We start from the raw sequence: 15375 nt of genomic DNA on the forward strand, positions 1-15375 counted from the left end.
ATTTTAACAAGACATAGGTCATTCAGGTACTGAGTACATTGATTTGAACGGATGCATTTGGTGCAATCATACACCAACATGTATATTTTCAACACAACAAAAAAAACAACTATTTTTATATATTCCTATATTGTACCAGCAGCGGTATACCTCTAAAGTAGGAGTACACACTAATTGATAGTTTTTATGGTCCACATCTGGCCACACCCCTGTCACTGATGCCATATCAGGTGTTTTCCATCAGGTAGGTGGGTGGAGTTAAAATGCCTGCAGTATTGTCCTGAACTGAAGGTTTGGCCAGATGTGCACAGAGAGCAGCACAGCTGCTGTTTGCCAGCAGTACATTTTGCATTGAAGTTGCATTGAAAGTAGACGAGAGAGTGACCTATTCTGTCTGTCTCACGTCTTCCTCTGACCCCAAGTTTTCTCTCTAAAAGATGCCACATAAAAGCCTATTAACCCTTAATTCTTAACACTGCTCTGAAGCAGCATTCACGGAAACATTCATTCAGATTTAAGTGCTATAAAGTTAATACTTCTTATATTTATCTTTGGTTCATTTGCATGATTATGATGGACAAGGTGAAACCACCGTGGACACTGACCAGGTGTAAAATAATCCAGCCTGCTTTATGCTAGGTTAACTGATATACAACTATGTCCACTTAATATGTTAGACGACACGGCTCCCCTCTACACAGCATCCGTTATTTTTATATTGTATCATTTAGTTTTTAAATGTTAGTAAAAAAAAAAAAAGATTCACATACGGATGCAAACAATATTAGAAGAAGGCGCTGCACATCAGAAACCTGTAATCTGGCTGAATGTGTAGTCCCTGAAGTGTATAATTTGCATGCTTGCAGTGAGAAAGTTCCATTACAATATCCCTGAAATGCAGCTGGTAATTTTGTCGTTGCGGTTTCCCTGTTGTTTTCCTTTGTTTTATGAGCTTTTAAACTTCCCATCTGTTGAACTGTTTGTGGGCGAGGACCCACATGTCTTGTTTCAGCATGTGTTTACTCGTTTGTTCGCTGTGTTCAAACCATTGTCTAAATTTGTTGCACTTGGTTTGAATTATTTTAAAAAAAGGTAAAAGATTCGTAATTATTGCCAATGAACCATAACTTGCTGATGTTTTATAAATTAGAGCTTTTAATACATGATCATAACATCACTCTGTGCATAGTGTAGCATTCCATATGATGCTATGTTATTTTGAATAGATTGTTAAACCTCAAGCTTTGCCCTCAAACTTAAGCTGATTGAAGGATGATATACATTACATATCATCTTCTTCTGCATCTTTGATGCTAATGCTAACACTGATACCTCTCTTCACCCCCACCCTCCTCTCTCTCTCTCTCTCTCTCTGAACCTCTGCAGTACTTAACTGATGATTTAAATTACTCTGACCTCTATGATTACTCTGAGGGAGCCATAGACACCATTCCAACTGATGAGTATTCAGAACCACAGGTAAATGAAAAAGGGCCCAAGAAAAAAGACGTGTAATGTCTCCGTTTGTCCACCGTGTCTCTCAGTTTGTTCCGTGTGTTGTCAGTGTCTCAGTGTTATGTTTATGTGCACACTAATCCTCCAGTTACTGGCTGTAATCTGCCTGATGATAATATATCCTACCAAAATGTCCATTTCTTTCTTCAAATGTATCATAGATCGGTGTGCATACAAACATACTCAGTGTGTCAGTCCTCTTCGTGTCTGTTTTATGAGGCTGCTGCTTTCTCTCACTGGGAATGCCGAGTGCTTTTATTTGTTTTGTGTGTGTGTTTTTGCATTTTAGCATGTCTTAGCACAGCATTATTGTATTTCACATTTTGGAAAAATGCATTATTGTATTTATATCCCAGATTAATGAAGTATATAACAGTCTGTCCCAAAACAGCTCCTGTGTCATATGAAAAGCCCAGTCCTCGACTCTGGTACAACACCCTTTCCTCCCCAACGGTCATGTAATCTAAAGGCATGCATTAATATGGCCAGCATTCCAGTTTCAGCCTATGTAGTTGGTGAACATGGTGACCATGTGAAAGGACACCATGCATATCGACTACAGCACATGGGCTGCTACAGGAAAGTGGAGAACACGTGCTCTGACAGTTGGGATGGTAAAGACTCTGTACAAAAGTCGTAGGCTGTGCCTTGAGAATCGTTTCCATCGTTTTTGAATGTTCCATGTTTGTCTTGGTGTTCCTTGTCGCCACAAGCTCTTCCAGAGAAAGAAACGTAGTGTCTCCATGAAAAAGAAGAGGACCAGAAAGTCCCTCAGTAAAACTAAGTCCAAGCCATTAAGGTTCTTGGCTGCCAAAAAATCACCAGCTAAAAAGTTTCCCGCTAAGAAGAAACGGCAGATGCCTGGCTACCAGGCCACAGCGCCGGCACGACACAGAGGCAATTTTAGGGTAAACGTCCATGATCAGAAAAGACCAAATCCCATCAAGATCTTCCTTTGCTGAATTCTGAAGGAAAAATCTTTGATGGCCGACCTAAAAATCCCTTACCTCTTTGTGTAGAAGTAGTACAGTCTGTAGTGAGAGGAACCCTGGCAAATAACCTTGGTTTGAGCCTTTGTTTTAACCCTTGCTTTATTCTTCTTTCCTTTTTTCAACATGACTCAGCTAAACAATGTAGAAGATTACAATACAGACATTGACTACGAAACTATAGATGATACTCATACTCAGTCCCCCTTTGCCACGAGTGGACCCTACGAGGTAATTTTTCATTTTCATTCTCATCTACTTTAAACAAGCAGTGTGGGTGTTTTGGGAAATGTGATCAAGGAAGGTTTTCCCAAGGAAGCGTCTGGTATGAAATGACAAAGACACAACCATTCTAGTGAATCGCTGTGTCTTTTGACTTGCTGAGAATTTGATAAATTTGAAAGCTACAACCCACTTGGCCTCTTGGCCTATGGCACATGCATGCATGCTTAGAAAGCAATGTGGTGGACACTGGAGGTCGCTTGCAGCCTAATGTTAACATTCACTCTGTTTCTGTTAGTTTCCAGCATGTGAACAAGTAAATATTAGTGTTTGATTATTCAGCTGAAACAACAGCAGTTACTTTAAACACTATGAGGCTGTCAGGGAGGATCATGCAAGCAATGAGAGATGAACTGTTTCTGCCATGCATTCTGTTCTGTATACTACAAATTGAAAAGAAAATAAGAAAAGAAACATGTGGCTCTTCAACTAATACAAGCCACCACTCAGGCTTTTAGTGACGTAGCTAGTGTCTCTTTCGAGGAGCCAAAAATATGTTTGGCCAGAATTGTTGCCTCAGTCACAACAACAGCTTGTCTGCTTTTGTTTCCCACACACAGAGTGTGGCGTTGGCAAGACTTGCAGCTTTATCCAGGATTAAAAGACGCTGATGATGACAGAGCGTCTCTCAGTCAAGGCCACTTATCGTAAATGATAATGGCGATTAGTAGTTTGTCACTATATACATCCTGTTGTCCATCACATGAGCTTGGTTCTGATCACTAGTTCTACCAAAATGCCTCTAGAAGAACTATGATCAATGATCTTCTCACAGCCAGCTATGAACATGCGTCGCCTACTGCAGTGTTTGACAGAGTGGATGTAATTATACCGGCAGCTTTAAATGAAGAATTTTGTGACATTGGAAGGGGAATGCTGTCAGTGATTATAATATAATTGCATCCATTCTGTTGCTCTATTATGCAAAATCTACAGGGAGTTAAATAATAAGCACTTGTGCAATATACAGAGTGCCTTCTAACAAATTTCAATTTGACTTCCTCTTCCTCATCATGATGCACTCTGTATATCTGCACAGCTACTACTAAGTGATTTGATGTTTTTGCACATTGAAGCTGCTGCTATTTTAGACGTGTATTTCAGCCTTTCTTTGCTGCGTGTGTTAGTCTACAGCAGCACAGTAAATAAAGGCTGAAATGACATCATGTCTGTGCTAATATATATAAATTACAAACTTTGCATTTTCAGAATCAGTCACATGGTAACACTTGATTTATTCATTTTTTTTCTTCCGTGCATAATTTGTGTCAAACACCATCTTCATAGATCCATTTTTATACTTTGAATAAATAAAGTGTTACCATGTTATGTTCTGAAAAATAAGCCAAATTCATTTGCAGCCTGCTTTATTGACTTTACACTGTTCACCTCAATTGCTTGACTAACTTCTTTATCTCCTCGGTTGCTCACCAATGCTTCCCCCAACTTTGCTTGGGTAACTCCTGAAAGGCTGCGGAGGAGGATGCTGTCGGTGCTTATGTCACCGATGCTGCTCCCGTTGCCCCGGAGCCCACCGCTCTCCCAGAAACAGTGGACATCTCGGACACTGGTGCGGAAGCATATGACTTTAAGGAATATGACCTAAAGGAGTATGACTTGGGCGAGGTTGACAACAAGTTGTATGATTACGGGGCGTATGATGATGAGTATGGCACGGCCTCGTCCAAGCCCACGGCGGCCTACGAGGATGAGGTGGGGCCCGGGGTCGCTGCTGAAACTGACGTTTCTGAGAGCGCCGTAAGTATCGCACCCGGACCTGCCGACGGAGGGTGTGTGCATGAAAAGCTCGAAATCAGAGACTCACTCTATCTTCCAGTGCACGACTTGCGTAGTTTGTTGCTTGTCATGGGACACATGCGTCGTCAGTAAATGCATTGTCTGTGATTGGGGATGTAATGACTATCAGTTGTGATAAGGGATTATTGCATGCTTCTTGGTGTAAACAGATTACTTCTTGCATTAGTATTTATTTATTCTGTGTGTGCACAAGTACAAAACAATTTCCCTTGTAACTTCATCTCTCAGCCATTGTAACTACATGACATAACCCTCCCTTTATGCAAAACAGTTATGCTCTAACTCAAGGGCACCTACAGTATATCTACACCCCGCCTTTTATATTCAAACACTCACAGCTCCTGTTCGTCTTCTCAGAACGACTTTGTTTTTATCTTCTAAACATTTGGCGTCACTGCTGTGTAAATTGACCCATCTGTCTAAACATCATCAAACCCCTTTTTTGTGTCTGTGCGCCTTTGGGAATTGTTACATTTAAGTGCCCCTCTGTGAACGAATCCATCCCACCTCACCCCACATCCTCCTCTCCCGGAGTGCACATCCACACACGAGACAGATGAACTCATTCACTGCCGCTAATGAAACCACAGGTGTGCTTAGCTATTTACTTTAAATGTTATCGTTCGCAGTTTTGCACGAGCAATCGTGAAAGTGTCCGTTACAAGGCAACAATTCTCATTATCCTTCTCTTCATAAAGTTATCTAGCTGACGTTGATGTGACGTGTCACCTTTAGCCCCCCCTGCACAATGACAGTATTATGACAGCGCAGCTCCATTTCAAGCACATAGAGCGCAGGTCCCATTCCTGCTCAATGTCACTAACATTTTTGCCTGTTTCGTTTTGTGATGCTGACTCACACATCGTGTATCTCTCTCACTGTCTTTCCGCCTCTGACATAGCTGCAGTAGTCACAGTGCAGTATTTGATATTCACTGATTGATTGAGTAAAATGTGTTTGAAGCACCTGGCTGAACCTGAGCCCCCCCCCGTCACCATTACTCATCACTGCCATTCATTGAACTGTGAACTAGAACTGCTGTGTGAAGAATGCCACCTCTGTACTTCCCTTGTAACTGCAGATTGCTGGAGTCGGAGGAGCCCTCGGCCAGAAGGGAGAGAAGGGTGAGCCGGCTGTGATTGAACCAGTAAGGACCAAAAAAGTTTATTCTGATATTATTATTGTTGTTCCTGCTCTTAATTATGTTTGTTCAAACTTTTTTATCTTCTTATTATTGTTGATAATTGAAAAATGACATGTGTTATTGATCACATTCATTGTTGCAGTGAGCCAGCATGCATCCTTAAAACTAATTTAAATTAAAATATTGAGTATTTTTTTTTAATGTTTAATGTGGAAAAGCACAAGTGTTCCCGATCACATTTATTCTGACTGTGAAGCAGCTAAATGGCACTGAGCCATAAATCATTTCATTATTTACAACTGTACTTTATTTTTCTTACTATGAACTGTCAAAATAGCAGCCATGTTCGACATTTTTAATTACAGGTAAAGAAAAAGGGGCCCAGTTGTTACTGATATCGTAATGAATTGTATGCATCACACCTGTGCTTTTTACTCCGCTTACATATCAAAACGCCACACACAAAAAAAGCCAGATTTGTTGTCGACTCCTCCAGAGCTTCTGCTGCACAGGTCAGTATTCACGGTGTGACCCAATGTGTTTGTTTTTTAAAGGGCATGCTGATTGAAGGACCACCAGGACCTCACGGCCCAGCTGTGAGTATACTGGTTTAACTCCCACAGTGTAGTAAACCATTGTACTCAGAAATAAACAAGCCGCCTTGCTGCTGCTGCTGCTGCTGCTGCTGACAGTTGTGTACTGACTCAGCCTCGTCTTTTCAGGGTCTCCCAGGTCCATCTGGACTACACGGACCTCCAGGCACTGCTGGAGATCCCGGTGACAGGGTGAGTTATCGTTTATGACTTAAACTGGACCATTTGGTGAAGAGATGTCATATTCCTATATGAATATTAGTGAGTCATATTAGTACCTCTATAAGCAGTAATAGTGTTTCTAATAGAGTATCAGTACGACCGCACTGTAACTATACTTTTGTTTACTTCATAGCGGGAAATGCTATGCAAAGTAACTAAGTATTAATGAACATGTAACAAGGTATGCACTGGTCAATCAGTTTACCTGTCAAGTTGAACCAAAGTGGAGCTTGTCTCCACTGAAAAGCCTTGTAGGTCAGTGTTTACTTAAGTAATATGTAATATTAAAATGTTCTGCTGCATCATGTCTAAGTTGTGCAGGGAACTCCACTTTTTTGTTGTGTTTCAGTAACGTTTGATTAGACATTTCAGTGTCAATTCAGTGTCAGATAAATAAGGCGCATGCTAATATTTTTAAATAACATTTTTTAAATACAACGGTGATCTACTATATGTATCACATTAAATCCTACACTGTCACTGTTAAGAGCCCAAAAGCTGAACCACCACGACAGATAATTGTGCAACACGATGTATGCCATAATGTAGATGCCACTTTATAAATATTAGACCAACGTGAGTTTCATTTGATGGATAGTAAGTAGGATGTTTTTTAACACTTTACTTTCTGAAACTCTCTTTCTCCATCTCTCATCTTCCACACACACACACACACACACACACTAGAATTCATGGAAAGCGATGTTGGTTTTGGACTGTAGACATAGCGTGGATTACAGATGAACAGGCTCAGTCTATGTGTGCTGGAGGAGGAGCAGAACATATTAATGACTCAAACGAACAGCACACCTCCAGCATTTAGTGTCCCAGCTGTGTGGTGTGTACTATATGTGAATGTGTGTGTGTGTGTGTGTGTGTGGGGTTGTGTTTGTGTTTCCTTCCACATTACTGCCACTTTTCACACCATAGGAGCTTAGTACAGGAACAAGTTCACTTTTCACTGCATCTGGATGCATCACTGATTTCCAAAATAAAATCCACACCACTGTAATACTGTGACACTATTTACATCTGGGTTGAATCTTATCTTGAAAGTGCACATGCTGGATGTGTTACAAAGGCAACAGAAAGCCACACATGTTATTTCTTTGGCTCTCTGGTCTAGTGAAATTCCTAAATTTAGATATGATCAAACATAAATTACATACATTACTATTTATTTTTTTCCCTTTCTTCCCTGTGTCAGAGTTCATCTTAAATGTGATGCTCATTGAATGACTCTGTGTCTCTTTGGGTTGCAGGGCCCTCCCGGCCGTGCTGGACTCCCTGGGGCTGATGGTTTACCAGGGCCTCCTGGTACCATGCTAATGTTACCAGTAAGTGTTCAGAATAGAATGAGGTACTTTCCAAACCAGGCGAATGTCCTGAGTATTTACTCGAGATAACAATCTATTTGTTTGTGTGCCTTCAACAGTTCCGTTTTGGCGGAGATGGTGAGAAGGGTCCGGTGGTGTCAGCCCAGGAAGCCCAAGCCCAGGCCATCCTCTCCCAGGCCAGAGTAAGTAGACAAGGACATTAAACAAACCCCCCGCCCCTGCTCAGCTGCCTACACACACAGCTGTACAGTGGAAGGAGGGGAAGGATAAGGGGGACAGCATTTTAGTGTAGAGGGGAGGGGGCCACACTGTGTTTATTTGGCCTTTTGAGGCTAAAATGAGACATGCCGAGCAGGCTGAAGAGCAGCGGCATAAAAAAAAAAAAGTCCACTTTGAACAGATGGACAGGAGAGACTGTTAAAAATACTCCAGGGGCTTTTGACCTGTGGGTGGCCTGAACTGACAGGTGGAGGAAGTGTCTTTGGGCATGTGTGAGATGAGCGAGGAAGGAACAAAAAAGAGAGAGCGAGAGAAACTGTGGAGTGTTTAAAGAACCTGTTGGGTTCTGCAGCCCCAAACACCACAGTGAACCAAGCGATGTGGGCTCATTAAATCACAAAACAGCAGGTAGAGAATGTACACAGTGTAGGACTGGGAAATAATTAAATGACAATATATTTATGATATAATTTTCTTCAATGTTAATAATTCAAAGGTCCAGTATATAATGATATAATGTTTATGCTTTGTGCAACAGATAAATGTGTTTTACAAATGCCAATGTTTGTTTTGACCATAAAGACATTTAAATACACAATTTTCTTTTAATACATTTTTTGGACATATCATCCAGCCCTAATATTGTATTATTATGTAATCAGATGCACAGTACATAACAGTTAGGATGAATAATGATCCTGAATAATCAAGCATGTGCAGTGAAAGTGATGCCACCAAAGACTGATTTATGTCTCTCACGTACTCCTGCTCAAATATTCAAGGGCAAAAACTAGACAGATGATATGGAAATGCAAAGAGAAAGGCCAACAAAAAGGGCATTTTATTTGAAACTGAATGGAACCTGACCTTGTCCTTGCCTGTGTCTGTGTGTCTGACCTGCAGCTGGCTATGAGGGGATCCCCTGGGCCGATGGGTTTGACAGGAAGATCAGGACCAGTGGTGAGTCTCTGCTTTGTCATTTTTCCCAACTTTGTTTGCATTTAATAATTAGAAAAAGTTGCCATACACTGACATATTTTGACGCTTCAAAGTGAATTTAAGCTTCTTTTCCTGTGATATATAAATATAAAAACTAGTTTTCTGCAATCACAAACTGTGCATTCATACTATTGTCATTCTTCATTGCTTGTGCAGCTATATGTTTGTATATTTTATTAGTTTTCGGGAGAAAGAGCAGAGAACACATTATTTGTCTTGTAACACTGTTACATCAGCACCTGGTGGCTCAGTGACCACACTGCCTGCCTGGTAGGTGCTATCTGCTGCCAAGAAAATTTCATTTTGCCCCCCCATCCCTCTCCTCTCTTGGGCTTGTTGATACATGATCTCCTATTTATCTGCTGCAGGAAAAGGCACAAAGCACGACTCAGTTTCAGATTTGCCATTTGTAGCCTACAGGGCCAAGAATATTGATCTGAAATGACATGGCAATCATCAGATGCAAAGAACTGTGGAAGGGAAGTTGAGGCGTTTGTGTTTTGCCTCAAATGTACCTTTCTAAAATGATCTAAGTAGATGTTTAAAAGGCAGCTTTTCAGACACTAAGGCTATTTTACGACACTAAACGTCTATGTGTAACTGCCAAATTACGAGCTTTCAATCCAGGCTCGTCTGCAGACAGATTACAGTACAGAGTATTCCCAACATCCTGGCCTGTACCAATAATTTGGGATTGCAGTTTTAGACTTAAATATATGCTAAAAGACAACAAAGTCTGGTTGTGTTCTTGCCTTTGATGCTCGTTTTAGAAGAAAAACACACAGAGGTGTAGAATTTATAAGATGTTAAAGGTGATCAAACTGTCAATTTTCTACCTTGGTTGGTTATACATCTTAGCAAAGGAATGTGGGGAATCATTTTCCTCACATGAACATGCGTCAGGAAAGTGCATAATTAGCTAAACATCGCCATCTGCTGTTTTCTTCTCTCTACTTTTAATCATCTGTTTTGTAGCAACTGCATTGGTCACAAAGTGAAGGAACCTGAATTGTGTATCTCTCGCTCTTTAGGGTCTACCTGGTAGTCCTGGACTAAAAGGTGAAGGCGGAGACCCTGGCCCTCAGGTGAGAAACGACTGATGCTACTACTGATATACACAACAATGTTATTCATCTGCTTCTTTAGGCCACATCCCAGGTTATTAGTCTGTCAATCAGTAAGTGGATTTTGTGTCCGCGCAGGGTCCTCGTGGCATCCAGGGGCCTCCAGGACAACTCGGCAAAGCTGGCAAGAGGGTGAGTGAACTCAGTGACCTGCAACACTCTGACTGTGCAGCAGTGTGTACTCACATGCCTCTGTGTTTGTTGTTGTGTGGTTGTTTGTACTTGTGGCCACTGCTCCAAAGCTGAGAGGCTTATTTCCAGGTTAAACTAACAATAGAGTGAAATGTGCTTAAAGGACCTGCGCTGTCTCCAGTCCTCGGATCAATAGCCGCACTGTTAATCTGTCTGAAAATGCCAATTAGTGTCACTTTACAGGGCCATACTGCCATACTGCAAGTCATAAACACGAACAAGTCATCGGCACATTAATCAACCAAGCTTGATTCATGTTGCAAATGTGATAAACTCTAATTATATGAACGTTAATTATAACATACTCATCTGCTGCTGCATAAGAATCAAATTGTCATTTCATATAATCCTTATATAGCAGCCAAGAAAAGGAAATCACAAAAATGTATTTATCTATCGCTGCAAGAGTCATATCAGATTAATAAACATATTCATGTTATAGTTTGCCTGTTCCTAATCCTCCAACACCTCATCCTGTGACGTCCATCAGTGACTTGTGCTACAGCAATATCATCTGCTCCACTGTTCCACAATGTTTGCCGCTTTACGCTGCATATGTTTATTTAATTCCTTTTTATTACTGATAAGCCTTTGCACAATCTAACAAACCAGCTGGACCCCAGCAAGAGCGGCTTTCTTCCAAATCAATAAAATCCTGCAGTGGGGTACAGCAATGCATTAGAATGTCACTATTTGATAAAACTGTCACGTCTAAAGTAGCGTGGTAGACAACAACGTATGCAGCAGAAAGCAAATAAAAAAAAAAAGTATTATAATGTATTAAATTTCTTACAATTTGTCATCCTATCATGTTAAAATGTTTTGTTTGTTTTTAAGGGTCGCTCCGGAGCCGACGGTGCCCGGGGGATGCCTGGAGAGTCAGGCTCTAAGGTACTGTTGTTTGCACACTGTGATGAGTAACTTACTGTGATGCTGTGTTGTCTGGTGACTTACTCTGCTCTGCATTGTCACAGGGTGACCGAGGCTTTGATGGACTCCCCGGCCTGCCTGGTGAAAAGGGTCACAGGGTGAGCACAGTGTGGTGGAAGTCACCACTTCAGTTTGTCAGAATCCAGCTTCTAGAACAACAACGTTGTTGTTTCACTGAGTAAAAACAGTTTATGTCACAGAACTGGCATCAAAACAAACCGTCCTAGTTATTGAGGATTTGTCCTCTTTTGTTTGAACAGATTCTTATGTTTTAGCTGTGTAAAAACACAACGCTGAGTGACCACTTAAACTTCACTGAGATGAGTCAATAACGGCAATGAAATGAGTTGAATAATTGAATGATGAATGAAGTTTAATTTGTCTAATTCTGTTAATTCACCTGCAGTAATCAGACAGATGTGATGTAGTTGCACTGAAGCCATGTTTGTAGAATGAAACACATTTTCTGACGGCGCTTTAGAAGCACACAGTGACTGAACCAGCACTACTAAATATTTCTGTAGGTTGCAATAACAACAACAATGTCCACAATGTACATCCTTATAGTCGGTTATGTTATAAATGATCCTGAATCTTTTTCACTCGTCTCTTTTATTCCCATTTCTCATCTCAGGGGGAGTCAGGGCCAATGGGACCCACAGGATCTCCAGGAGAGGATGGACAGAGAGTGAGAACTTCCTCTTTTTACTTGACATTTAATTAGTATTATTATTATTATTGTTATTATTATTTTTTTTCTTTATATCACTAAGCTGAAGTGACCCACTAATATATTCCTTGACATGAGCTGTGGCCCTCAGGCTGCAGCAGCTGGGTGGATCTGAGGAGGAGGAGAGTTTGTCTTTAACCCTTCCTCCCCCTGCAACTAACCCCCGCCCCCATATCCACAACAGGGCTGTGACTATATTTTAAAAATGTTTTGTTTTTTTCTTTTTGGTGGACATTAGGCCCCAAACAATAAGCACTTTTAAGAGCCTATGATTAATGGTGAATTTGTTTGGTTTAAACTAGAGAGCAGCGTAACATCTCAGTGTCCAATTCAGGAGATTTTTCTCTGATTGTTATCTTGTGGCTCCCTCAGGGCGAAGACGGAGAGGTCGGGCCCCGAGGATTATCTGGAGAGAGTGTAAGGCTTGTTTGTTGTTGGTGTTATTTCATCATGCTTTTCCATTCATATGGGATTTCCAACAAGCGGCGAAATGACCACTAGAAGAAATTGCCATATTGTCATAAATAAAATGAACAAAGTGCATTTTAAGTCATTGCTTCTCCCTTTTAACAGGGTCCTAGAGGTTTGCTGGGACCTCGTGGTTCTCCAGGACCCCCTGGATCTCCTGTATGTAGCGTCGTCTTTGCCATCCCCTTTTTTGACATCACTTCCTGTGGTATACATGTGTCTTATCTGATCTCTCTGTCTCTCTCAGGGTGTTGCTGGAATTGACGGGCCTCATGGTCCTAAAGGAAACATGGTACGAACGATTTATCTGTGAAACGTCAGTCAGCGTTCCTGCAGAACTGAGTTGTGCGCAGCTGTGTGTGTGTACACTTGGACACACACAGTTTACCTTGGTGTAGTTTACATTGTTCAGACCCATTAAGGAGGCACAGCTGTGAGATTAAAGGTCACTCCTCGGTTCAGAGGAGGTGAGAAGGTGAGAAGTGTGGCCACTTGAAAGGAAGCCGAGGATTAAGAGCTAAAGTTTGTTGTTGGTTTTTTGCTGCCAACTTATAATAAGAGTCATACAAGATGAATATTGTTAAAGGCAAAATATTGACTTAGGGGCACAGATCTACCCACAGCCTCACATTTAATGCCTATTTGTCGTTTTATCTAATTTGTAATCCTCTTCGCAATCCCAAAGTGTTTTCCTACAGGTGATTCACACATGATTTAATAATATAGCATTTGCTGAAGCTTTGACGGGAGAGCAGGCGGGACAGAGTGGGACGTATTATTTTCACTGGTTGAAGTTAAACGAAACCAAATAAAAAACTTCAGGGCAAAAACTAATCATTAGTTTCATAATTGATTCTTCTGTCAGTTCTTATCTCAATTAGACAGAAATGTCTGTTATATGATTAATTTAGTAATTTAATAAGCGATTGATCGAATTGTGTCTGCCCTAAAAAACACAAGAGCTTCAGAAAAAGGCCACATACTCCTCGGCATGTATCCATCTGTTACAATCAAGGTCTTCCCACCACAGCTCTTCATCCCAGAAAAGGATGAACGTGACTTTTTTTAAATGTCCCTCACAGGATTTTTCACAGCGCTTCTTTTTTTTTTTGGCCTGATGTTACATCCTCAGAAATCCGACTTGCAAGAGACAGACCCATTAATCTCTTCACAGGCAGTTTTCTTTCTTCAATAGAAAGCAACTACAGACACGTCGCTCAGTCGATTTGGAGAACGTCGAGGAAGCACAAGGGTGCATGCTAACTTGTGACTATAACCACTTAAACAATCCAGGGATGAATTAATCTTTAACTTTCTAACTCTAACTGATGCTAAAGAGGGTTACCGTCTGCTTTACCTCCATCTGTATTACATTATTTCTAAATGAGAATATGGTAAAGAAGGATAATGCTGCTTCTTTGCCTTAATTTCACTAAGTCATTTAGTAATTCAGTATTACTTATCCTCTTACATTTCAGTGCCATTCTGAACAGCAGATAAAAAGCACATTTAAGTGCCACAGTAATTTACACTGTTGCTGGGCAGACATATGGATAGAGTCCACCTGGCTGTTCACAGTGACACTGATGTGTGCAGTTTGGGGGTTGGTGATATTTGGGACAGAGGATTACTCTGGGACCAGGGTTTGGTGTCTAGTCTTTGACAGCCTCCTTGTTTTTTCAGGGACCACAAGGAGAACCAGGCCCACCTGGGCAGCAAGGAACCCCAGGAACACAGGTAAATAAAGGCAATCATACACAGTCCCACCCACCACGATGAACACAGAGCGTGCAGTATAGATGCACATGATATAAAACAAGCTCCACACACACACACACACAGACACACAGACAGAAAAGCAGATTTAGTTTTCACCCACTGTTTGTGAGCAGAGGTTCATTTGAGGAATGAGATGCTCATTCGAACGGCTTTATTTTCACAGCAGGGTGTAAAGCCATTTACTGCCGCGTGTAAAAGACAGCGCTGTGTTTTTAAAATTACATTTGAAGGCAGCAAAAAAAACTGTTGAAACATATTGTCTTCATTCGGCATTTTTAAAATGTGCTTTTTGCTCAGTGCCCACCTGTCTCTCGCTTGTCCATTGAGCTCTCACTGGACACAAAATACACAAGCGTGTGTGTGTGCACACACATCAGGGGTTTACCTTGGGAGGAGAGGGGAATTTTTTTGGGGTTGATCCATTTGAAAGCATCTTATTCATGTTGGTGGAATTCCTGCGACGCTGCCACACGTGTTGGAGCAAGTTTCAGTGCCTCAAATTACACTGCAACACACACACACATATGCACACATTAGATAGCCACAGGGACATGAATACACAGAAAATGTGCACACATATTTTAGTGTATGCATTTCCACAAGCATTCCAGGTGATAATATGTCTTCTGAACCAACTCGTACAATCTTAACATTTCTTCACCAGCTATATGTGTATGTACCGTATATATATATATATATATTTATATATATATATATATATACATATATATATATATATATATATATATATATATATATATATATATATATATATATATATATATATATATATATATATATATATATATATATATATATATGTATATGTATGCAGTATACAGCAAAAATAACATGTGTTTGAGCATTGAGCTCTAATGTATATTTGTGCGTCTCCTCCTCACAGGGTCTTCCTGGACCTCAAGGCCCTATTGGACCACCTGGAGAAAAAGTACGTCACTTTTCCTTTGTCTGTTATTTGAATTTACACAAACGTGCATGGTGGAGTTCTGCTGTTGGAACTGTGTTTGATTGAA

The 15375-nt window shown here is 40.8% G+C and overlaps 1 protein-coding gene across 3 annotated transcripts in view; it reads left to right on the forward strand.

Moving 5' to 3' along the window:
* Positions 1-15375, forward strand: part of col11a1a (collagen, type XI, alpha 1a) — a 70058-nt gene that overhangs the window by 14615 nt on the left and 40068 nt on the right. The window contains exons 6-24 of one of the 3 annotated variants that reach the window (XM_044030748.1): positions 1387-1479; positions 2640-2735; positions 4257-4544; positions 5686-5751; positions 6303-6344; positions 6471-6533; positions 7826-7900; positions 7999-8082; positions 9023-9079; positions 10150-10203; positions 10321-10374; positions 11272-11325; positions 11409-11462; positions 11999-12052; positions 12467-12511; positions 12668-12721; positions 12810-12854; positions 14246-14299; positions 15246-15290. In XM_044030748.1, coding sequence (XP_043886683.1) covers positions 1387-1479; positions 2640-2735; positions 4257-4544; positions 5686-5751; positions 6303-6344; positions 6471-6533; positions 7826-7900; positions 7999-8082; positions 9023-9079; positions 10150-10203; positions 10321-10374; positions 11272-11325; positions 11409-11462; positions 11999-12052; positions 12467-12511; positions 12668-12721; positions 12810-12854; positions 14246-14299; positions 15246-15290 — 1377 coding nt within the window. The remainder of the gene's footprint in view (positions 1-1386; positions 1480-2639; positions 2736-4256; positions 4545-5685; positions 5752-6302; positions 6345-6470; positions 6534-7825; positions 7901-7998; positions 8083-9022; positions 9080-10149; positions 10204-10320; positions 10375-11271; positions 11326-11408; positions 11463-11998; positions 12053-12466; positions 12512-12667; positions 12722-12809; positions 12855-14245; positions 14300-15245; positions 15291-15375) is intronic. The other 2 variants (XM_044030756.1, XM_044030764.1) reach the window with 2 other exon arrangements.

This window comes from Solea senegalensis, linkage group LG1 (genome assembly GCF_019176455.1).
Source record: "Solea senegalensis isolate Sse05_10M linkage group LG1, IFAPA_SoseM_1, whole genome shotgun sequence".
Lineage (NCBI taxonomy): Eukaryota > Metazoa > Chordata > Actinopteri > Pleuronectiformes > Soleidae > Solea > Solea senegalensis.